General features: G+C 40.9%; 1 protein-coding gene across 1 annotated transcript in view; it reads left to right on the top strand.

Moving 5' to 3' along the window:
• Positions 1-4,970: 4,970 nt before the first annotated feature.
• The window catches only part of LOC138952971 (uncharacterized), a gene marked incomplete in the record, with an annotated part of 65,682 nt that continues 44,455 nt past the window's right edge, over positions 4,971-26,197 (top strand). The window contains 11 exon segments of the mRNA XM_070324738.1: positions 4,971-5,181; positions 6,722-7,495; positions 16,798-16,926; positions 17,869-18,041; positions 18,797-18,971; positions 19,428-19,636; positions 20,507-20,829; positions 22,019-22,190; positions 23,064-23,189; positions 24,239-24,397; positions 25,849-26,017. Coding sequence (XP_070180839.1) covers positions 4,971-5,181; positions 6,722-7,495; positions 16,798-16,926; positions 17,869-18,041; positions 18,797-18,971; positions 19,428-19,636; positions 20,507-20,829; positions 22,019-22,190; positions 23,064-23,189; positions 24,239-24,397; positions 25,849-26,017 — 2,620 coding nt within the window.

The raw sequence follows: 26,197 nt of genomic DNA, 5'->3' as shown, positions 1-26,197 counted from the left end.
GCTGCCGTGCCCTAAAATCTGATTGGTCGAAACGCTGGGGGCAAAGGTTATACGAAAAAGGTCTAAAGTTGCCCATCCCTGTTAAACCGGCATCACTAAACTCTGAATGTTTGCTAGTAGTTGGGAGCACTGTTTGGTGGGTGTTTAAACTGTACGTCATATTGCATTATGACATATGACGGCTAACTAGTAACCTGTGTTTGTACAGGGACGTAGCACACCTAATAAAAGTGGTAGGGCGGGAAAAAATGGAAGACAAAATGCTGAGACAGCTAAGGAAATATGGGGCTTACACTACCGCCCCCCCCCTTCCCGTCCCCTTGTAATGGTCTAAAAAAGAAAGAAAACATGATGCGATTTCGTGCCTTCTGAGCTCAGTTCCATCTAATCATCTTTCCATCCTCCACCAAACAACGGGCTGGTGAATGTATCAGTGATTATCAATCGACTTACATTTATATCTAAATTCCGATACGTTGAATGTGATGAGCACTTACTTCAAATGACTTTCGTCTTCATTATTGTCTAGTGTGTTAAAAAGCAAGGATTGACAAACTGGTTTACTTCTAAACAAGCAATTTATTGATCCGTCCAGCCATCAACATTGGCAGCCTGAGTGATGACTGAAAAATAGAGGGATTTGTCAGAATATTTTTAGCGCGTTTTCGATCCATCACAACCAGGATGCACACTTGTGTCCATTGTTCAATTCTCTCTCTACATGTTGTTTCATGTGACACTGTTAACCCCACAAGTTACTGTGTTACTCAATTGTTATGGCGTACTTACGGTTGACACACAATCACTCACCCCTCAGTCTGACCCCAGCTTCACACACAGAATATACAAAACATTTCTTACCTCCATTGTTTCTCATGGGAGCAGACGGACGAAGAAGCAATTTTCACTAAATTGGCGCCAATACTTTTATGGCCTGACGGAACTCGTCACGTGTGACGTTCTCGTCAAAATAAGACGTCATCCTATTCCAGCAGTTGACCAAGACTAACACACAAAAAAAAAACCCAAAAAACCGACCTTATGCCATCGCGTGAATACTACGTGGGGTGTTCTGTTGGTAGATCTCTCTCTCTCTCTCTTCTCTCTCTCTCTCTCTCTCCCTTTTTTTTTTGTTGGCTCACGTAAGTGTAGCCTATGCGATCGTAACTTTGTCTGTCTGTGCGTGCGTGCGTGCGTCTGTGCGTGTGTATGTCTGTGGTAGAAACTCTAACATTTGAAGACGTCACATTACATTGACGTCACATTATGACGTAAGAGGGTTAGACGTCACGCGAAGGAAGTACTGAAAGTCTCGGTCATTATTATTTTGAGCGCGCCGAGACTAGTTGGCAGTCGTGTTCTTGTAAGTAGGCTACATGCAGACAGACAGATCTAGATCTAGTGTCTCGCTTTCTTGCACAGTTTCACCTATGCTCTTTCTGTGTGTGTGTGTGTGTGTGTGTGTGTGTGTGTGTGTGTGTGTGTGTGTGTGTGTGTGTGTGTGTGTGTGTGTGTGTGTGTGTGTGTGTGACGGAGTGATTGAGTTTGTGTTACTGTTTGTCGATTTCTTGCGTGAGCCTTGATGGCTTCGCCTCTTGTTTTTTTTGTTTTACGGAAAAAGTGGTCGGGCGGTCGCCCTACATGCCCTACCGGGTGCTACGTCCCTGTTGTAGCACAACGCATCGCAATGGTTCGCGGGGAAATACCGTAAACGGTAAGTGAGAACCTGGAGAACCTGCCAAAAGCTTGGTCACAACAACAACAACAATTAAGCCAAATACGACTTGAAAATCTAGAGCTATAAAACACCATCCCTACCCCCTGGAAAATGCGTTTTGGTAGTCCAAGACTGCATACATTGTGTGTTGTGTTAATGTTAGTGTGTGTGTGTGTGTGTGTGTGTGTGTGTGTGTGTGTGTGTGTGTGTGTGTGCTGCTGTGGATGACGAAAGAATGTCAGAGGAACCCATGGGATATTCGGGACCTCTAAGTATTCAGTCATCGCAGATTTACATTTTTAGTGATTGATTCTTGTGAATAAATGATCAAAGGCACAATGCTCATATTTCACAGTTTGCGTGCATAGCTATCGAACAAATACCGGTCGAAGCCTGAAGACGACCATCAGACACCACCTCTCCCCTCCCCTCCCCTAAATATAGGAATACCAGAGCAAGAGAACACCTTCCCTCAGCCCCCCCTCCCCGCCTAGTGTCATGTGAATTTATACAAGATCCTGTGATTTCTCCAGCAGGAGAACATGCACCCCCGACTGACCCAGTCCCTTTGTCCTTCCCTCACCCCCTTCACCCCTCCCTTTACACAGCACATCCAGCTAATGTCATGTGTCGGTGAAAGACCTTCATGTTTATGGACTGAGAGCAAGATACACGAATACGAAGATCATGGGATTTCTCTAACAGAAAAACAATCCCTACCCAAGCTAGTGCCAATTTCCATCCTTGCGGAACTGTCAGGATCAAGAATTGAACAATAGATAAAACATGCACTTAAATACAATGATTCTATGATTCCTCCAACAGAAAAAAAGTCTGTCCCCTCCTGTCACCCCCCCCCCCCCCCCACCTCAGCTAGTGTCATATGCACATGCCGGAACTGTTAGGATCAAGCAATGAACAAACAATATTAAATACAACGATTATGTGATTCCTCCAACAGTGATTCCTCAAACAGGAATACAACCCCGTTCGTCCCCACCTCCCCCAGCAAGTGCCATGTAATAAATAGCCTATGCCTGTGACAAAACTCTCAGGCCCAAGCAAAGAACAAAAGATACTAAAATACAAAGATAAAATAAAACGATTATGTGATTCTACTAACAGGGAAAAAAACCTTCCTTTTCTTTCCAACCTCCCCCCTCCCCTTTCCTCCCAACTAATACCCTTGATAGAACTTTCAGGATCAAGCAGTTAACAGAAGATACTAAAATACAAAGATTAGATCCTGTGATTCCTCCATCAGGAAAACAAAACCCCCGTCCTTTTCTCAACCCCACCATAATAATACCAATCAATCAATCAATCAATGAGGCTTATATCGCGCATATTCCGTGGGTACAGTTCTAGGCGCTCTGCAGTGATGCCGTGTGAGATGAAATTTTATACGGCCAGTAATTGCAGCCATTTCGGCGCATATTTACCTTTCACGGCCTATTATTCCAAGTCACACGGGTATAGGTAGACAATTATTAACTGTGCCCAAGCAATTTTGCCAGGAAAGACCCTTTTGTCAATCGTGGGATCTTTAACGTGCACACCCAATGTAGTGTACACGGGGGGAGTTCGGACACCGAAGAGAGTCTGTACACAAAGTTGACTCTGAAATAAATTTCCGCCGAACCTGGGATCGAACTCACGCTGACAGCGGCCAACTGAATACAAATCCAGCGCGCTACCAACTGAGCTATATCCCCGCCCCATAATATGCTAGTAACGAAACTCTCAGCCTAGCATCAAGCAATGAACAAAATATATCAAAATACAACGATTATGTGCTCTGCCCCTGGCTACCAGCGAGCAGCAAGATTTTGAGCTCTCCCTTTTTTCATCAAAAAGTTCTTCCTACGCTCCTACACAATTGAAATTCTACGACTACCAGTTGCGTTAGAGTCAGTTCTGTAGACTCGGGCCACGAAGTACTTACTCCCTGTCTTCATGGGACGTGCTTGGTAAAGGGAAAACGACAACACTCGTCTTGAGATGGGACAGTGACTCAGGATACGCCATTGACAAGCCTGAAGTCACCGAGCGAACTATCCTTGGCACAAAGGGTCAAAAATACCAAAAATAAGGCCTTAAATAAATAAGGGCTTATTTTCAAGAAATAAGGCCTTATTTCTAAATAAGAGCTTATTTTTTATGGCCTTTTTTAAGGCCTTATTTCTTGAAAATAAGTCCTTATTTCCTGAAATAAGGCCTTATTTTTCTAAGTCATATTGGAAATAAGGCCTTACAAAAAAAAGACCTTACAAAAATAAGCCCATAAAAAAAATAGGCCCTTAATTTTTTAAGGCCTTATTTTTTCGCCTCTCAGTTGTATGCTGGTACACAGAGAGAACGGCGTTATATATATATATATATATATATATATATATACAACAAACAAATATGGAAAAAATAACCAAAACAAGCCTTCACGTTTTCACCAATATTTCGGCCTCGTGGCCTTCGTCAGGGTGTATATATATAGAATGACGTCAAGAGCGCGAATGCATAGAAATTACGTCATGAGCAAGGGAGATCATCCTTTACTCTGTGTGTAAGAATTAGATCTAGAAAGAACTCTTCACAGACAGCCTACTGGAGAATCAAACCCTTTCGGAGCCGATTGCAACACTGAACAAGAATAACCCGAGGAGAGTTCTACAACCTCAAAGGATTGAGAAGTCACAGAAGTGCATTTAAGGGCATTCTCATAGAGTGCTGAACCTGAAACGGTCCGTTTTTGTTTAGCCAAGACTGCTACCGGTTTCGAGCTGAGAAGCTCTCATCAGGCAGTCTCTTGGCATAAAACAGAGAAGAACTCTCAAACTTCTATGCAAAAGAGAAAACCACATTTCTGCGGTAGGCCCTCTGCATAGACGAGAATCTTTCTTTGATTCCCCTGCAATTGCCAGCGAAGAGTATGAAAAAGAAATTTTGAAGTATCAGCAGCTGCTCTTGGTTGTTGAAGCAACAAAATAGAAATTTATAATGAGAGCGCTGCTAAAAATGCCAAAATGTGCACTCGATCGCTTGTACTTTTAAAGAAAAGTTAAATATAGAATGACGTCAAGAGCGAGAATGCATGTTAATGACCCACTTTTTAGAAAGCGATTGAACGTAAAACTGAAGTCACCAAACAAGTAATTTTGCAACCAGATACAAAAAAACAAAGTACCAAGGTACCTCAAATGAACTATAGGTTTGTCCTTAAACAGAGTTTCCCTCATATCGATTTTCTGCAATCTCTATGACTGTCGCTGCCGGAGGTATGGAGACACGACCAACAGAACTCAGCAAGACTCGCCGGCGCACAAGAGGCAGTATCAACCTCGGTAAAGGCAACTTCGGAGAGCTGAAAAAAGAAGAAGACGTCGTCCCAGCTCTGCAGAGAAGAACTTCTATGGCCAATCTCAGGAAACGATCAAGCTGGGCCAGTATCACTCCGCGAGTTCTCAAAGGTAATGTTACTATGTCTGGGATTGTGTTTGTGTGCTTGTGGTGTTTGTATTTGGCTTGTATGTAGCCAATGCGATGCTAACTTTTGTCTGTCTGTGCGTGCGTGCGTGCGTGCGTGTGTGTGTGATAGAAACTTTAACATTTGAAGACGTCACATTATGACGTAAGAGGGTTAGACGTCACGCGGAGGAATTACTGAAAGTATCGGTCATTGTTATTTTGAGCGGGCCGAGACTAGTTGGCAGTCGTGTCCCTGTAAGTAGGCTAGCAGACAGACAGATCTAGATCTAGTGTCTCGCTTTCTTGCACAGTTTCACCTATGCTTACTGTGTGTGTGTGTGTGTGTGTGTGTGTGTGTGTGTGTGTGTGTGTGTGTGTGTGTGTGTGTGTGTGTGTGTGTGTGTGTGTGACGGAGTGATTGAGTTTGTGATACTGTTTGTCGATTTCTTACGTGAGCCTTGAAGGCTTCGCCTCTTGTTTTATGTTAGTAATGTTCATTTTTGGTATTTTTACATGTGAATTGTGTGGCCGTGTGCAGTGATTATTTATTTGATTTTGTCGTTTCGCTTTGTTCCTTTTTGTTTTCTGTTTGGTGTTATTAATACATTCGATCCGCTGCTTCGATTTTACAGCTAAGCTTTCCAGAGATGTGTTTTTAAATGATTTTTATTGTCACAATGGAAGTTAAATCAAGATATAATTTTGACTTGCAGAGCATTATAATCAGCAGACTGGTATTTTTGAAATATATTACACAATTGTTTTCCGTGTAATCAAGTGTGACAGGGTGACCAGTCACCAATTATAGAGTAAAGTTTTGTCATTGTCCAGTCTATTGTTTGTAGTTCATGTTGCCGATCGCTTTATGTTTTTGTAATGTCATTATCTGTCTTAAGTTAAATTTTGGCTTGTATTTAATGGTCCCTCAAATTAGACAGACAAATCACATAATTAGCCGCTTTCACCACATAAATAGATGCTTCCAGCAACAGAAATTTTAATTACCAACAGAAAAGCTGAATCTGCAACAATAAAAATAAACCAGCAACTGAATGGATGATTCACCAACAATGAATACACTTCAGCAACAAAAATACGCTCAGCAATTGATTAGCCACTTTGAGCAACAAATTAGACGTTTTCAACAACAAAATAGATACAAAGAATGGATGAATGGTCAATGTTGATTTTCTTGAGTACTTTTCACTAACTGTACGCGTACAATGTATGGCCATTCATCACACAATTGCACTGGGTGAGTTATGATCAATGTTGACACTAGGTGAATTATGGTCAACGTTGACACTAGGTGAATTATGGTCAATGTTGATTTTCTTGAGTAGTTTTCAGTGGCAGTATTTTTCAGTTTTTTGATTGTTGAACCAGTGTGAATTCTTGACATCTTCTCATGAAGAATGTATCATTCCTTCGAGATCTTGCCATTGCATTTATGACCGACCTAGCATCAACACACCTATTATGGAGTTTGAAATAGTGGCACCAATCACACAAGAATCATCTGAAGATTCGGAACCTGAACAGCCTCCACAAAAAAGGCAACGTGGAGCTGGGAGTGTCCTGATGATGATTCGTTCCTCCAAGCCGCAGCTCTGTTCCTTAGGAAGTGGAAGGCATCAGAGGAAGAAGGAGTGGCTTCCTTCATCGAATATTTTGAGAGCTCATGGCTCGATCAGAACATCACCTGGTACGAGGGATATGCCATTGATCACCCCTCAACCAACAATGCCCTGGAATCCACCAACATGCAAACCAAGAGGCAGAATACCATTCGTGAAAGATTGGAGTTGTCCAGATTCCTCGCTGTTGTTGAGCAAGACATTGTGAAGAACTGGTCTGCCGAGAGAGCCCCAGGTAGAGATGGAGATGAACCCAAAATCCCTGTGCAGGATGTCCCCAAGCGTGATCTCAAATTGTGGACGGAGGCTTATCAGTGGGCCTCATCGCCCAGGGAGTCGCTGAAGGCAGGCAACTTGATCTACGTCGCATCCTCAACCTTAGACAACGAGTTAGCTACAGCCATCAGGGATGTTGAAAAAAAGAACCAATCTGCCTCATGGGCAGATTTCGATGACTTTGCTGCCTGTAGACATGCCATCTGGAAGGTCACAATTGACCCAGACTCTGACCAGTTCAGGTGCAACTGCCCAGGATTTCTCAAGGGCAACATTTGCAAGCACTCTTTGGGATGTGAAATCAGACTCAAAGTATCTGAAGCTCCATCCCAAGCAAAGATGATACCCATCGGCCAAAAACGGACACGCGGGCGCCCAAAGTTGGCAAAAGCAGCGCTTGTCCGTCAGTGACTTTCCAGGTTTAATTTGATGAACTTTTAAACCTTTAATCTTAGTACTGTACATGTGTGGCCTATGTGTCAGTGAACAAGAATATGTACAAGTTAAGCTATTTCGATTACATTTGTCACTATCAGAATGATCTTTCCAAAGCTCTGGGTACAATTTATGTCTTTCTCTATCGTGTTATGTTCTTGAAAATGAAAAGGCTAATTCAAGAACAAAATAGAAAATCTAACAAACAGAATGTATCAGTTTAGTAGATTATTTTTAGTTAATGTTGTAGGAAGTATCCGTTTCATTGCTAGTATCATCCGATTTGTTGGTGAGTAGTTTGTTGCTAGTTTCATCTCTTTACGTGCTTGAATCATCTTATCTGTGGCTGAAATCATCTTTTTTCGTGCTCAAAGAATCCTTTTTCGTGGTGGAAAATCTGTTGGTGAGGTAAGCCTCTCTGTTGCCAGATTCATCTATTCTGTTGGTAAATTAATTTTAAGTTTTAAATTTTGATATGCTCAGACACCTGGCGGTCGAAAACTCGCTCAGTCGGCTGTGTCCACGAGGGACCATAGTCTGTTTCCCTTTGACGTCAAGCCGCCCTCGCCGGGGTACCTCGGGGCCCCAGGTGGTCGTTATGCAATGTGCCGCCAGCCTGTCTGGGTATCGCTGGACTCGGCGTTTCGTCAAGTAGGTGTGAATTCCTTTGTATTTGATACGGAGAAGCGTGTCAGCTGCGGTTGGAAGGTCGTAATCCCTTAACCCCCCTCCTTCTTCTTGTCTTTAACCAATGGAATGGCTTATTATCTTAGAATGTTGTGTTGCTAATAGTTACTAGGATTTTGATTGGATGTTTGTGACTCTAGCTAAAGTTTGATTATGTATGTACATGCTAGGGTGTGAGAGAGAACTGAGAGAAATCTGAAAGACGCGAGAGAGAGAGGACGTGTGTTGTTGTGAGATCCACTTTTTGATCGTTTTGTGCACAAGTGTTGTACACTGCTTCTGGTATCGTTGAAAATAAAAGTCACGTTACTGCAACCCCTGACTTGGCGTCTCTATGTGAATGCTTCCTGCCTGAGCACGAGCACCCCCCCTTCTTCTTCACTACTTCACCCCATCACACAAGCATAAAAGAAAAGAAAAGGAGCAACATAAAAGGAGTTGAAAGTACACGACAATATAACATATATCAACAGAATTTCTTCAGTAACTGACTTCTAGTCTAAATTTTACAAATGTGTACTGCCTGGTATTTCTGTTAGGCCAAAAAAAAAATTGTCTGTTTAGGGTAACCCGACCGACCCTATCGATTTGGCGCCGACCCAAAAACTTTTTTTTGATTTCAAAAAAAAAAAAAAAAAAAAAGAGGTAAAAATGCTAAAAAGAGACATTTGGCGTTTCTTTCTCTCCCTTTCTCTCTGTTTTATTTATACGTTAGTTTTGAAACATGTATTCATCAAATATAAGAAGTGAATGTTCAGCCAACATAGCATTTACCAAAAAAAAAAAAAAAAAAAAAAAAAAAATTTACCTACCTACCGACCCTACTTTTTTTGGTCATGTTACCCTAAACAGACAATTTTTTTTTTTTTGCCTTATCATTAGCCCAAACCAACCTCCACCCCCGCCACCCCCCTACCTCCACCCACTCCGACCTGATCTACCACATAATGTCCAGTCTGAGCTCAGATTTACCTTTCCATGGAAACTATAGCGCTGCCGCTGGTCCATATTGATCAAGACAAGGATCTCATTTGCTGCCTGACAAGTCGGGCACGTGAAACCCATGCTGGGATCAATGATCGTGTTGATTTGGGTCTTCTCTGTTGCCAACGGCTCTGATTGTTACCTTCGATTAGCTAAATGTTTCCATTTGAGCATGGATTTTTATTGTTTTTATTGTGGCATCAGCTGAGCAAAAAATAGAACGGCGAATGCAGCAGCAGAGGTTGCTTTGCTTTAAAAAAACACAAAAAAACAACAACAGCAGTCTGAAGACAGATGTGTAAGGCCGAACAAAGAAACAAGTCGCGTAAGGCGAAAATACAATATTTAGTCAAGTAGCTGTCGAACTCACAGAATGAAACTGAACGCAATGCCATTTTTCAGCAAGACCGTATACTCGTAGCATCGTCAGTCCACCGCTCATGGCAAAGGCAGTGAAATTGACAAGAAGAGCGGGGTAGTAGTTGCGCTAAGAAGGATAGCACGCGTTTCTGTACCTCTCTTTGTTTTAACTTTCTGAGCGTGTTTTTAATCCAAACATATCATATCTATATGTTTTTTGAATCAGGAACCGACAAGGAATAAGATGAAAGTGTTTTTAAATTGATTTGGACAATTTAATTTTGATAATAATTTTTATATATTTAATTTTCAGAGCTTGTTTTTAATCCGAATATAACATATTTATATGTTTTTGGAATCAGCAAATGATGGAAAATAAGATAAACGTAAATTTGGATCGTTTTATAAATTTTTATTTTTTTTTACAATTTTCAGATTTTTAATGACCAAAGTCATTAATTAATTTTTAAGCCACCAAGCTGAAATGCAATACCGAAGTCCGGGCTTTGTCGAAGATTACTTGACCAAAATTTCAACCAATTTGGTTGAAAAATGAGGGCGTGACAGTGCCGCCTCAACTTTCACGAAAAGCCGGATATGACGTCATCAAAGACATTTATCAAAAAAATGAAAAAAACGTTCGGGGATTTCATACCCAGGAACTCTCATGTCAAATTTCATAAAGATCGGTCCAGTAGTTTAGTCTGAATCGCTCTACACACACACACACACACACACACACACACACACACACACACACACACACGCACAGACACACATACACCACGACCCTCGTTTCGATTCCCCCTCGATGTTAAAATATTTAGTCAAAACTTGACTAATTCCCCCTCGATGTTAAAATATTTAGTCAAAACTTGACTAAATATAAAAAGAGGTTGTGCATTAGAGGTAATCTTCTTTGAGATTTTGGAATTTAAATCATACTTTTTTTTGTTATTTTATTTGATTAATCTTTTTGGCAGCAATTACATGTTTCTTTTTTGAGTAGAACGGTCGGGTTCTCTCTTTCGGCCTAAACCTAAAATATGCCACCCCTTCTAATGTGTTACGGATTTTCTAGAAACAGATTCTCGCATGACTCTGTTTTCCTTGGTGACAGAACTATTTTTGTTACATGTTTGGTCACACATTTAAACATTGCTAATAGTAAACATTATGTAAGCACATCCGGTTTATATTTGTATGGGGGGGGGGGGGGGGGAGAAGGGTGAGGGAATGAGCAAAATAATTGCAACATGGAACACGCCTGGAGACGAGTGGTGTGCAAATGTCAATGGGTTTCACGAGCAATTATATCCCAGTGCAACTCTCCTGCCCCTGTGCGGGTGTTTGTGCCTGTATGTGTGTGTGTGTGTGTGTGTGTGTATGGTGTGTGTGTGTGTGTGTGTGTGTGCGTGTGTGTGTGCATGCGTGCGTGCGTGCGGGTGTGTTGTGTGTGTGTGTGTGTGTGTGTGTGTGTGTGTGTGTGTGTGCGTGCGTGGGTGGGTGGAATGAACGTTGCCACAACAGGTATTGATTAGGTTCCGTTTCACCTTGCAACATCAATCACAACGTAGCAAACAGGTTTTTATTTCTGGTCGCTATCTTGCGTGCCCGTTTTAATGGAAGTCGAGAGCTGCGGTTAGGACTACAGGGACAAATGACAGCATGTGACACCAGAAGAGGTGTACTTGTGATAGAAATGTGAACATTTTAGACCGTGTGTATCCAAAAACGTGTGTTTTCCAATATGAGTGCTTTTTGTATTTTTATGTTTGCTTCGAAGTCTAATATTTTTCGTTATATTGTTAGTAGAGGATGGCAGCATTTGTAGCTGCAACTCACTTTTTATGTAGAAAGAAGTGTTCTGTGCAATTCCTTAAAACCCTTCATTAAAACAAATCATATCAGTTTTAGGAACACGGAGCATTGCCTGTGAGTGTATGGTTGATGATATGATTCTTTATCTAACAGAAACATTATAAGTAGATTGCGTCTCAAACATTTTTAGCAATGATAATTCTTCTAGACTTGTGAGCTTTGTAGAACTGATTGCGTGACTCTTGCTTACTCTTGTATAGAAGTCTCTTCTGTAATCTTTGGGTCTGTTTTCTTCCTCTCTCATTAATAATACATCGTTGTTGTTTTTAGTAGTTTAACACAGAAGCAAAACTCATCTAACCAGAATAATAGTTTTTTTTCAAACTCTTGCTTACCATTGCATGATATTCTCTTGCATGATCTTTCTGACAGTTTCTCTCTTTCTCTCTCTTGTTTCATTGCCTCGGATTAATCATACATACCGGTTGCTTTATTACCTATACAAAGGTGGTGAAACTCAGCAAACAGGAGTAGTTTCATTTGAAAGTCTTATTAATCCTTATACATTTCCTTGCATGATTTTTTTTACAATTTATAACCGTTTTGTTGTCTTCTTTGGTTAATTATATAAAGTGGCTTCTTCCTATGTTTCTAAACAAAGTAGTCAAACTTATCTTTTCTTTCCAAACGTTTGCCTACTCTTGAATGAAATCTTGCGTGGTCTTGTTTCAGTATTCTTCCCTTTGTGTTACATTTTCTTTAATCTTCTTCTTCTTCTTCTTCAGCGTTCCAGAATTTTTCTGGTTACGTGTGAGCTCGTTTGCCCATTTGGGTTCCCCACACTATACTCTGAGAGCATAGTCAGCTCACTCCGCTTTCGTTGAGTTGGCATGCTGGGTATTTTCGTGTTTCCATAACCCACCGAACTCCGACATGGATTACAGGATCTTTTCCGTGCGCACTTGGTCTTGTGCTTGCGTGTACACACGAAGGGGGTTAAGTCACAAGCAGGTCTGCACATAAGTTGACCTGGGAGATCGGAAAAATCTCCACTCTTAACCCACCAGGCGGCAGCGACCGGGAATCGAACTCACGACCTCCCGTCATTTTCTTTAATCATAGGTAGTGGCTTAATTCCTCCTTAGTTTAACAAAGTAGTAGCACTCATCTAACATACTTATGTACAGTTTCTTTTCAAACTCAGTTAACATCTTTTGAATGATCTGTTTGAATTCTTTATGTTTATTGAATTCCGTGTTTCATAAGTATAGCATATTTTCTATACAGCTTTGCTAGTTTTCATTGTGTCTGTTTAAAACAGTACTTACGAGGCGAATTTCAATGACATCAAGCATTTTAGTTTGAAAAATTCATCAAACTTTATCCCATTACTTAGAATTTAACCCCAAAAAAGGAAGACTTTGCACGAGTCATGTCAACTTTTCTTGTTCTTGTAAGCATAATGTTTCCGTTACAAGACAACAACAGTGTTAATGTATGGAAACATTGTTTTTTGGCAATGCAATTTTGTGCTTATGGTATTTGATCTTGCCTTTTCTCTTAATTTAAGCATCCGGGTTTTTTGGGCTCATGTTCATTCATCGAACTGTATTATATATCCCTTGAAACAAATACATGTTTTCCTTCATCAAAAAATATGTCAAGCTCAGTTGCATTTTCAAAAGTGTAATACAGCAAGGGTAAATCTGCAAATGTGTGAATGGAAAGAAAGCTTTATTGATGCTGAGTTATGGGTTGTTCAATGCTGACTGTTTTATTTGCTGATGTTATCCAAAATTAAGCATGAACTCGTCTCTAATCGATCTTGAACTTCAACAATCACGCAGTGATATATCCAAGAACCATCCAACTCTAGTCTCATAAGAATGATTCATTAAAATGTACGTCTGTTCTCCCAAAGTCATTCAAGCGTAAATTCATTATTCAGCTGGCTGGCTTCGACCATCCACGATCACACAAAGACACCCAAGTGCTGCCAAGGTCTTCTCCTGGGAATGGGTCATCAAAGTCTACTTCTGTCCTATCAAAATCACCAATGCGCGAATTCATCATTAAGCTACTTTCTATCCTCTGCAAGCAAACACAGACATCCGGGTACCATTTTTTTTCCAGAACAGTGCATTAAAATTTAACCAGAACTGGCCCACATCACGTAATGAGCAAGGGCTATACATTTCAGCGGTATTTTTTCTCCCTTGACACTGTGTGTGTTAGGGTGTGTTGCGTTGCTGTCTCCTTGGAAATAGGGGTCGCTTCAGTTCGGTGCTAGTATCCTTAATCTGAATGTCTGTCTGTGAATGGAGGTTGACTTGAACAGATAGTGTAGGGTTTGTGTTAGTGTTCAGTGAGCGGCCTGTATGGATACACGAGGGTTCTATCATTTCTGCACAGATTATCAGGTATTTGGTATTTAAACGAAACTTTTAATCTATTCGATTTGACAATCTTATCTAAATCTCATTCATTTTAGTTGATTTAGTTAATTTTATTTTGTAATATCTCATTTTATGCTATGTTATTATTTGTTTTGTTACGGTATGCATTATTTCACTGTTTTTGATATGTTGATTTATTTTCATTCCGTTTTGTGTCTTCGATTGTATTTTAATTAGTTTGATTTGATTTGATTCGATGTTATTTTATGTTGTTTGTTACGGGTTTACTCCTGAAGTACAAATCATGGATGATGAGTTTTGTAATTGCTATTGAAACTCTTTAAAACAACATTTGTTTTATGAGTCTCCTGCTCGTCACGACGAAGATTTCACAGTTTTATCAACTTTACACATCGACAGTTAAGGTTGTAAAATAAGAAGTTCGGTAAAAAAAAAAAATTGTCAATATAAAACCTTGCTCATTCACGACACAAAGGAGTTAACAAACAGAGAGCAGTAAACGACATTAAGTAAAGAAAAAGGCTTTTGCTGAAATATACAGAGAAGTCTACATCATACAAAATGGAATATTGCTGAACAAAAACAGTTCTATGATGTCGTGATTTTGTTTTAAATCACACAACAATAGTTTTATTGAAGGTTTCTAACAGGTACTGAATGGTTTCATTGATTTTTTTAATAGCTTCCTGTGCACATTAGGGCAGTTATTTGATCAATACTAATCAAATTGGCACTGTAGAAGCTTTTTTTTTTTTAGATTAGTTATACCAGAGATTACAATTAAAATGTTTCCCGAAACGCCTCGATACAAATTTTATATATTCGGTATTTAGCATTTAACATGGGAAACAATAACATATGAATGAGCTATGAGAAAAATTTGGACCGAAACGTACTGCTTCATAAAATAAAAAAAAACGGTGTAGCAGCGTATATTTTGTGTCGGGTTTCCAAGTACACTTTAAAATACGAACAGTCTTGTTAGTTTAGGGTTTTAGGCTTCCATAGTTGTTTGCAGTTTTAAAGTTTCAAAATGAATTGACACAGATTTCCCACATAGGCCTACACACTGAAATCCTGGATTTCAGATTCGAGTTAAACCTTTCCCGTACCTGAATTAGTTACCATATATTGCTTATTGAGAATGGGAAATTCTGCAGGATCAAACAGAGTTGTCATGGCGTAACCAACACTTATGACTATGCGTTACATTAGGAAAGCTTCTGCCATGAGAACTGTTGTGAAAAGTCAAGAGAGGGCACACATTCAGTGTTACCTAAGTGTTGTTGACGGCCTATGGTACCTGAGAGTTAGAATGGCCACATCAAGGGTATTTAATCAGTACCTGACTACTGCGGCCTTTGCTTTTCTGTTGATTGTATCTGTTCTTTGAAGATAAAATTGAGTTTAGCTGAGTCTGGAAGAAATGCGACAGACTTTGTACAGTTTTTTTTATAAGAAGTGTGTGTGTGTATGTGTGTGTATGTGTGTGTGTGTGTGTGTGTGTGTGTGTGTGTGTCTGTCTGTGTGTCTGTCTGTCTGTGTGTCTGTGTGTCTGTGTGTCTGTGTGTCTGTCTGTCTGTCTGTCTGTCTGTCTGTATCTGTGTGTCGTATTTCCGTGCATTTGGCGTGTGTGCAGTAAAAACCTACTCAGTCTAATTGTAAGCAGCAACAGCAGTAAGTCAAAGACATTTTTGGTAAGGACTCTCATAAATAAGCGATGGAGTAATTAACTGTGTTTGCGAAGATGTTATTTTTCGATCAATACCACACTCTTGCCATTTCATGGAGTCTTGCTCCCTGACTGACCATCATTCTATTAGATATGATAGTTCATTACTTCAGATACAGCATGTCCTGATAATGAGGGTGATTACTGTTCTGCATGGTTTGTGGGCATTGCAATGAGTATTTGTGTGTGTGTTGTCTTTTTAAAGAGAGGAGATTGAGAATGTGTGTGTGTGTGTGTGTGTGTGTGTGTAGGTGTGTGTGTGTGTGTGTGTGTGTGTGTGTGTGTGTGTGTGTGTGTGTGTGTGTGATGTGACTACGTGTTTTTTTAGCCTTATGTAAGAAGTAAAATAACATATAAAAACATTTAAAAAAGAAGTAGAAGAAGAGAAACAAACCCGCATATACACGAAACGTGAAATAAAGCGTTTACAACAAATAAGCGAATATATAAATAGATACATGAACATAGATAAATAGATAGATAATTAAACAAACTCACAGTAAATAAACAAAAGCAATTGATAGCTCAAATAAACAAAAGGCAAAACCGTGCAAAACTATACTGAAATGCAAAATGGAGAACAATGGAATGCTCAACCCACGCATCTCCAAAACATCGACTTGTTCTTTTTTAAATCCCAGCTTTACGTCACAGCAATTGTCTCATGATACACCAGGCAAATGCATTTTCTATGGACAGCAGTCGCAAGCACAAGTGTGAAATGTGCCACAAGTTTGTTGCAGTATTGATTAGAGTCTGCACGCAGCAATGGACAAAATCAGGGCCTAAGAATCTGCCTGGAGGGTTGTGGTTAGATTTTTTATTTGTTATGGCTGCGCCGTTTCTGTTTACTCTGCTAAAGTAGTAACAAGGGCTACAGTTTGAAGCAGTTTGATGCTGGTAAGTTGCGTGATGAAATCTGTCTAAAGGATCAGTTTGAGAAACATAATGCGAGTGAAATAGTTGTTGGAAAAACCGTTCAAAGGCTGAAGTGTTAATCAATTTTGCAAGATTGGTCGATTTTGTTGTGTGTGCAGGTTTGGTAAGTTTAGTTGAGACTTTTTGGGGGGATTTGGTGTAGAAATATTCTGTACAACAGGATTTCCTTTATTTTCTATGTTTTCATATCTTGATTTTGAAATCAACCATTTTACGGTAAATTAAATTTCAAGATTAAGTGTGGTGCATTTACAATGGGAATGGGAACAAGCATCAAGACTGGTTAATACCTTATGTTCAACGCTGGTTAATTAACTGTGCCTGTTCCAGACCTAGAGCTGGCAGCCAAAAGAAAACGGCTGTCGATTGTCAGCGCCATGCCGGCTGCGCCAGTTATCAACGAGGAGGAGCAGAAGAAGAGGAAACAAGAGGAAAAGAAGGCTTTGGCTCTAAAGAGAGGTATTTCACCTCACACTAGCTTTTTTCTCTCTAGAATAACTCTGTCAAGGCTTTACGGAAGAGTTGTAGTCCTTGGCGTCGAGGCGAGATAGTGCTGCAATGAACAATGACATCAACTCTGCATGTTTAAAAAAAAAGCAAGAAAAAAAAGCATCATGTCAAAATAATATAAGAGAAAAGACAATGAGCGCGTTTGCATCTCGCCTCGTCTTCAAGCATTACAACTTTTCCATAGCGCGTACATACCCTGACATATTTATTTCCCAGCGTCGTCAATTGATTAACCAATTGTGAACGATTTTGTGTTATATTCACATCTGTCATGTTCCCTTCCCTATCTTGTTTTGATACGTGTTACTGTCATGTCATCGGGCTGTCCGTCTGTCTGTTTAACCACATATATATTGATATGTCTTTCTGTTCCTCATTTTGCCTGTCTGTCCTCACTTTTTTCTTTTTTCTTTTCTCTCCGTGTTCTTCCGTTTTTAAACATTGAATACCTGCAGTGTTCAATAGCTGTATGTGTATTTGAAATTTATCTTGCTGAATTCTGTTGAAAGAATTACAGAAACAAAAAATTAAGGAGCAAAAAGACATCTCGAATGACAAACATTTTCCACTGTTTAAACATTTCCAACAAACAAAATTTGCGTTGCAAGTTTTGCACGTTGTTAAAAAGTTTACAATGCATTTGTGTAAAAAAGTCTGCTTCTTATGTCTTCATTCAAAAAGAAAATACAATCTTTATATATTCACAACGACTTACCATACAACGACAGCATATAACACACAAAGGTATTTGTGTGTGAATAATTTTTTTTTTAGAAAGGCGGCGTTTCGTTTTGTCTAAAAAGTAACCTTTTTTTATTTTTGTCTTTTGATTTTCGAACGTTAGCAGTCTATCAGTTATGATTTTGTTTGTATGATTTTTCGCCTATACAGAGAAAGAAGAAAGGGAGGCAGAGCAAATAAAGCAGCTGCCAGAATGGGAACAGTTTCTGCTGAAACGCAAGCCCATCATTGCTTTGGATGGCTACATCCCCAACTCTGTGGTGCGAGCCGCCATCGGTTTTGTTAAGCCAAAGTCACCAGAACCGGTGTGGCGTTTAAAACCGGTGAGTATCAAATCTGACCAAATCTGTGGATAACAATAAATTGTGCACATGTTTTTTTTAAACAAGTTTTTTTCTCTCCTAATAGTCGTAGACTTTGTTTGTGAACTGATGCTGTTTGATGTTTTGCTTGTATTGGTCAATTGAGTGTGCCCAACTTCCAGTGTACAGTACCTGGTTGCATTAAAGTCATATGGCTTGTATTGGTCAATAGAGTGTGCCCAACTTCCAGTCTACTGTACATGGTTGCATTAAAGTCATATGGCTTGTATTGGTCAATAGAGTGTGCCCAACTTCCAGTCTACTGTACATGGTTGCATTAAAGTCATATGGCTTGTATTGGTCAATAGAGTGTGCCCAACTTCCAGTCTACTGTACATGGTTGCATTAAAGTCATATGGCTTGTATTGGTCAATAGAGTGTGCCCAACTTCCAGTCTACAGTACCTGGTTGCATTAAAGTCATATGGCTTGTATTGGTCAATAGAGTGTGCCCAACTTCCAGTCTACTGTACATGGTTGCATTAAAGTCATATGGCTTGTATTGGTCAATAGAGTGTGCCCAACTTCCAGTGTACAGTACCTGGTTGCATTAAAGTCATATGGCTTGTATTGGTCAATAGAGTGTGCCCAACTTCCAGTCTACAGTACCTGGTTGCATTAAAGTCATATGGCTTGTATTGGTCAATAGAGTGTGCCCAACTTCCAGTCTACTGTACATGGTTGCATTAAAGTCATATGGCTTGTATTGGTCAATAGAGTGTGCCCAACTTCCAGTGGTGTACGTCCAAGGAGGACGTGGTTGACCTCTCTGCGGCTGTCAAGGTCAAGGTGATCACGCCACCTCCCAAACAGGCTGCGGTCATCACTGCTGTGCCTCAGAAAACCACACCCATAAAGAGAGACACACCAGAAGTGCAGCAGCCACCTGCTAGTGAGTTTTTCACCGCTTACTCCATTACTCTCGTTAAATAAAGAATTGTCATTGTCATTGTCATTGTTTTTCATCTCCACTCCTCCCAACACAGGATTTTCCCCTTCCTGGTGGGCCAGGTTTTTGTGGGTTTTTTTTTCATACCCGCCTCGTGCATCATACATTTTGAAGGAACAAGTGGGGAGTGCACTTTTTTTTAAAGTCAAGTCACCAAAGAATATGATTTTTTTCTTTCTCACATGTTTTTCACAGTCAAGGCAACAAAGATGATAAAATTCATCATTTTTGTACATTGTTTTTCACATTCAAGGCAACAAATAAGATGATTTCATAATTCTCACATTATTTTTTACAGTCAAGGCAACACAGAAGATGGTTTTTATCATTCTAACATTGTTTTTCACATTCATGGCTACAATAAAAATAATGTCATAATCCTTACGTTGTTTTTCACAGTTAAGTCAACACAGAAGATTGCTCAGAAGAGCGTGAGCATTGACCTGAGCGCCAACATGGACATGCGAGTTGCATCGCGACCTCAACCCGTCAGGGATCTCCCGCAACCTAAGCGCGAGAAGTCGCTCTCGATCTGTCTGCCTACCGCTGGGACGGCCTCAGGCACTCTCATTGAGGAGCCAGCTGAGGAGGAGAAACAGCAATTTGAGGTATGCAGGGCTGGAACTAGTGTCACATCAAATCAAATCAAATCAAATCAAATTTTACGAGGGTTGTGGCATAAGCAATACAAACGAGCTTTTTTCACCCAGCCCTCGCCCATAGATGGACCACTCTAATCACATTTTATAGTGTATGAGAGGGAGGGGCTTCCAAATTCAGCCAGGGGTACAGGGGTTGGCCAGGTGGAGGATCGTGGGCGATGCTGTTGAAATTTAGTATTTCAAAGGGGTATTCTTGGTCTCTCCTTGAGAAAAAAAGGTACATGTAGATTTGAAGGGAAGGGGGGGGGGGGGGGCTTTTGAAAACCAGGACCCCCCACTCTCCTAGATCCTGCCCAGGTATTGTTGGAGATTTGAATATCCTCTACTTTTATGCTGAGTGTTTCCTTGTTTCTGTCAATGTATGTCCGTGTGTGCAAATGGGCATCTGGAATCAATGTTCTCAAGATGACCAAACTGTGAGTTAAAACGCCTTCCGTCATAAGAACGTTTTCATTGCACATGAAACAGTTAACAAAAACGGTCATAGCCTGTGCAGATTTTGGTGAACACTTTTTTCTATTAAAAAACGGTATTCCTTGCCACCCTAAAAAAAAGTTAAATAACTAAAGAACCGTACATTTTGCAAAATTCAAAGCAATTGCTGAATTAGATACTTGTGACGAGTTAGAACAACAAACAATAGATACCTCCCTATATGATGTGATGTTGTAGACTAGACAACCAACGAAAAACATGTGTACAGTCAGAAAATGTAAACCGCAAACTGTAAAAACACTTGACTCTGTTACTTCTCAGATATTCTGAACAAACTGTAATGCTTCGTAAAGTTAATTCCTTGCTTTAATTCTCTCGCAGGCGGAATACGAATCACAAGACGAAGAACAAAAACCCAAAACAGCAGGCTCCCAGAAGCGCGAACTTTCCATGGAACGACAACAACCACACGCGCAGGGCAAAAAGTCGGGGCTTCCGAAAACCCCCGGGAAAGCTCCACCCCTCCCACGAAACCTGACAGAACAAGAGTTGGGTCTGCTGCAGAAGATCGTGAAAGAGGACTGGTTCCCCCAAGGAGTCCTTCCGGCATTTGAGCCTGTGATGGACGTGCTGCTGTCTTTCGTGGACAAAGGGGAGATCAAGGTGTACACCAAAGTCTGTGACTACATCGTTGCCATCGCTAAGTGAGTATGGTCTGGCCAATTATTTGCATCTAGTTCTCTTGTCGAAATGTAACTTTTCATTTTGAGAGAATAGTATTGTTGTATTTTCGTTGTGTTGTGTTGTGTTGTGTTGTGTTGTGTTGTGTTGTGTTGTGTTGTGTTGTGTTGTGTTGTGTTGTGCTTGTGCTGTATTGTATTGTATTGTATTGTATTGTACTAAGTGTATTGCACTGTACCGTATCGTATCGTATCGTATCGAACTGTATTGTATTGTATTGTATTTATTGTATTGTATTGTATTGTATTGTATTGTATTGTATTGTATTGTATTGTATTGTATTGTATTGTATTGTATTGTATTGTACTGTACTGTATTGCATTGTATTGTATTGTATTGTATTGTTCTGTATTGTATTATGTTTCATTCCCTGTAATTATTTTTCGCAATGTTCATGATTAATGTTTCATGTTCCCGAGTCAAGCTTCTGACCGGTTCTTGGCATTTGTGTCTGAATATTTTCCTCCAACGGGCTAACTTGACGATTATCTTTGGTGCTTGGACGTAAGATTGCCAGAATCTGTTGACAAGTATAGTTCACCGGAAAACGCAGTTCTACAGAACCAGGCAGATCATTGGGATAAACATTAACAAGACATATGTGTAGACACGTTACTTGCGTTCAATAGAGGAGCGTTACACTACAGCGTTTTAACGTACAGAAAGCTGACTTTGACCAAGTAGACGGTGCAGGTCCACTTTTAGTAAAACATCTGCGATTGTGCGCTTAGACTGAAAATCACACCCCACACTATTTCTTGGGATAAGACCATCCCTCCACTTGGACCCATACCAAAAATAAACACCCTGTCAACTTGCTGTGATGACTTGTACTTTCTGATGAATTATTTTCTGAAAATAAGACAAGTGGCTTTTACAAAATAAATTCATCCACAAATTCCCAGTGCGCACAGTGAGTACCCCAGCTGCTGAGTTTTGGCATGGAACCAAAAATATTGTTCTCACGTGTTTAACGAAGACGATAAGAATAACATACAAAGCATTTGTTATTCGTATCGTCTTCGTTAAACACGTGAGTACAGTATGTTTTGGTCGTTTTGTTTCTCGCTCTCACCATTGTTCTGCTTTCATGCATTCTTCGACGTTACTTGAAGAGAAGTTATGTTTGCTCTGGAATGCCTCTGTCCTCAGAGAGATAGGCATACCCCAGCGCTACCTGAACAGATGTGGCGACAGACTGACCAAGCAATCAGCACACACTGCGGCCCTCATCCGCAAGAAGAGCCTGTGGACGCTGCGACAGTTGGGCATCAACAGAAAGGACCTCATCTCCGCCATCCTGCCTGGTCTAGCTGATGCCAAGGTATGCATTGGTCAGATGACTTAAGATGAGTGTGGCCTGAATGCATGCAACTATATCTGATGCAAAGGTATGAATATGGTCAGATGCCTGTAAGATGAGTGTGGCCTGAATGCATGCAACTATGTCTGAATTGTGGCTTTTTTTTTACTGCAGCAATATGACAAGCAGTGCTGATTAACCTTTTTTCTCAAGGTGGCTCACTATCGCCCGCTCAAGCTTCGATAAATTATGAAGATTCCGGAAACGCCCGCTATACACAATGCTAATATGCATGTCATTCCAATTTATTACACCCCCGGTATAGGGGTGTGTATAGGATTCGGTCGATGTGTTTGTTTGTGTGTTTGTGTTCGCATATAGATCTCAAGAATGAACGGACCGATCGTCACCAAACTTGGTGAACAGGTTCTATACATTCCTGAGACGGTCCTTACAAAAATTGGGACCAGTCAAACACACGGTTAGGGAGTTATTGGTGGATTAAGATTCTACAAGGACTTATAGAGGGACATATTAATGGTCAAAGGGAAATAACCTTCTCAGTTGGTGGCAGTGAGAATGGTAAGGACGGGGGTGTTTTTCCTACCTCGGAGGAATTTCTTGTTTATACTGGCTTCCTGCGAAGTTTGTGCGTCTATATATTTGGAAAACTAACCGTAGTTCCTATGACACCATAAATTATCTTAAAGTTACTTTTCATGCCATGGGAGGAAAGGGGTTAAGGAGCTGAATCTACATTGGTATAGTAACAATTGAACCATGGTATCCGTGTTCTCCTGGTTTCAAAATCCCGTTGCTGTGGCAAGTTTTGAATTTTACCAGAATAAATCTGGATCTTGTGTGCAATACAAACACGGTTGTGCATGCTAACAGGACGACATACGGGAGGAGGCAATAGCGGCGCTGAACGATCTGATGGGCGAACAGGGACAGCAGGGATTGTCTGATCTCATGACGTCACTGGGCATGAACAAACCACTCAACACTAAGGAGGAAAGAGTAAGCAATTTTCGTTCTTGTGCTTGAGGAACATTGATTTTTTCACGTTCATGAGATGGGGTTTAACTGCAAAATATAAACAGCCTTCTCAGCCAGTTGGTTGTGCAGGTTCAAAACCATATAAAGCAGTTTGTTGTTGCTGTTTGTTCTGCTTTGTTTTTAAAGTTTCACTCTCTATTACTCCCTGGTTCAGTTCTTCTGTGGGCTTTTCTGTGTTACTCTTCCTTTTCGTTGCTTTGTTTAGTCTAACAGATAAGATTCAGTTTTAGCACCTAGACTGGGCCTGATGCCATTTACAATGGAACCCAGCGATGATGCTATCAAGGCAGTGTGCTCACTCTCTCTCTCTCTCTCTCTGTCTCTTTCTCTCTCTCTCTCTCTCGCTCTCTCTCTCTCTCGCTCTCTCTCTCTCTCTCACTCTCTGTCTCTCTGTCTCTCTCTGTCTCTCTCTTTCCCTCTCTCTCTCTCTCTCACTTCAGTCCCCTTTCTTCCCCCTCTCCCTTCTTCCTTTCACTTGCAGAACCAGTTGTTATTGACGAATTCTGGAGAGAAAAAACCCGACACGTGTCGGGTTTGTTTGGACTGCGAAAAAGTAAACACTCTTGCTTTTTGTGAGCCAAACATTGTACACGAGCTCCTTTTCCACGTGTTTCTGACACACCCTTCGCTAGTGACTAGCCTTTAGTGCCACGTGGGAAAGTTTGACTCACTAAAAGCAAGAGTACTCGCTCTTTCACAATCCATACAAACCAGACAGAGGTGATTTTTTTTCGGAATTCCACTATTTACAACTTGTTCTGCGAGTGAATGGAATGAGGGAGAGGGGGCAGAAGGGGAAATAAGTGAGAGAGAGAGAGAGAGAGAGAGAGAGAGAGAGAGAGAGAGAGAGAGAGAGCATGGAGAGAGAGGGAGAGAGAGAGAGAGAGAGAGAGAGAGAGAGAGAGAGAGAGAGAGAGAGAGAGAGAGAGAGATGGCTGTCAAGGACTGACAGGTGAGTACTGTTCACAAAATTTGAATCGATCGCAAACTGACACCTGTGAAACTTTCAGCAAGCCGCCCTGAAGGCCATCAGCGAGAAGTTGACCACTGGGGACAAGAAGGGGGGCAAGGGTGCTGGCTGGGACACCGCCAAGGAAAAGATTCAGATTTGGGTGGGCAGTCTGACCGCAAAAGACCCCACCTCTTCCTACGAGGCCAAGGCTGCGGAGGTAGGTTGGATGAAGTCGGTAGTAAAGCGAAACCCGCCTTTTTAAGATGTTCAAAAGTCTTGCAAAAAATCAAATATATCAGAAAATATATATATCTTTTTTTTAAATATATTTATTTTTTATTTACAACCAAAATATATTTTAAAAAATCAGGCCTTAAAAGGGACGGATTCTTAAAATGGAGGTAAATTTACAGACGTTAATAAGAACAAAACATCTGAGAAAGCAGGGTCTTAAAAAAGGGTGAAGTCTTAAATTGGGGGGTCTTTAAATGGGGGTGTTGTACCGTGTATGTGTGAGTGCGAATACCACTAGGTACAGACTTAAAGTTCAGCTCGCTCTCACAGATCTGGACAGGCTTTCGCGTAAACAGTGGGATTTTGTTTGTTCGTTCATGAAACTCCCACGGCTTTTACGTGTATGACCGTTTTTACCCCGCCATTTAGGCAGCCATACGCCGCTTTCGGAGGAAGCATGCTGGGTATTTTCGTGTTTCTATAACCCACCGAACTCTGACATGGATTACAGGATCTTTTTTGTGCGCACTTGGTCTTGTGCTTGCGTGTACACACGGGGGGGGGGGGGGGGGGGGGGGGGGGGTGTTCGGACACCGAGGAGAATCTGCACACAAAGTTGACTCTGAGAAATAAATCTCTCGCCGAACGTGGGGACGAACTCACGCTGACAGCGGCCAACTGGATACAAATCCAGCGCGCTACCGACTGAGCTACATCCCCGCGGGATGTTTTTTTTTAATGAATTCATTTTACTACTTGCGGCCTTTTAAGAAACTGATTCATCGATAAATTCTAACTCACCTCAGAGTGTTAATGTTTGTTATGTATCCAAGTTGTGGGGTGGTCTTATCCCAGGTACGAGCCAGGCCGAATCTGCGATGGTCAGCCGAACTGTTTTCACGAGAAGAGTGTGCCTTTAAACAGAGCACAGTGAAAACTGTCTTACACAGAGTCGAAGGACAGTTTGTTTGCCAAACAATAAATACATGAGGGTCAACCTATATTAAAGTGATGAGCGCTGAACTGTGCAGTAGACTGAATAGATCAGAGGAAGCATTACAGAAAGTGTGTGTGCATCGATATATCTGCGGTGGTGTCTTTGTATAGCCTACCTCTCTGACCTGTCTACAAGTTCATACTTCACCATAGGATTGTCTCTGACACTGTATCTTAGAGATGAGCTTTAACTTGTGAATATAACCAACCTAACACCTACCCATTCACTCCACCAACTAACGAGCTGGCCAGTCAACCAGCCGACCGATCACTGTTCCAAAAAAAAAGGAACTGAACTGAACTAAACTTTATGAACTGAACTGAACTTTATTTTACAAGGATTAAGATTGAGGCTATGCCTTTCTTACAATCTGTCTTTGAGACCGACAACTAGCTACTCCACATCACATCATGTGAAATGAAACATTTTGACCTCAGGTTCAAAAGCAGAGCAGTCGCTGGGACACTTTCACCCCTGGTGCGTCACGGGGGTCAAGGGCCAGCATGACCTTCTCAGAACTGGACTCGGACATGGACGAAGAGGAGTTTGTGCGGACCAAGTCTGGTCACTACCACAAACCATCACGGCACAAAACATCTCTCAGCCACAAATCCAGTAAGTCAGGAAACCGGACCCGAAAGGGATTTTGTTGGGTGTGAATTCGACCAATTTTGGTAACGTTGTGCTGAAACGAAAGTTCAACTGCAGAGTTGATACTGATTGATTTTAGCTTCCTGCGTGAATATGTGTTTTTCGAAAAGTCAAATTGAGATACTACAAGTTGCT

This window comes from Littorina saxatilis, linkage group LG2 (genome assembly GCF_037325665.1).
Source record: "Littorina saxatilis isolate snail1 linkage group LG2, US_GU_Lsax_2.0, whole genome shotgun sequence".
Lineage (NCBI taxonomy): Eukaryota > Metazoa > Mollusca > Gastropoda > Littorinimorpha > Littorinidae > Littorina > Littorina saxatilis.
Note: the sequence above shows the minus strand (reverse complement) of the source record. Positions and strands in the feature narration are given on the sequence as shown.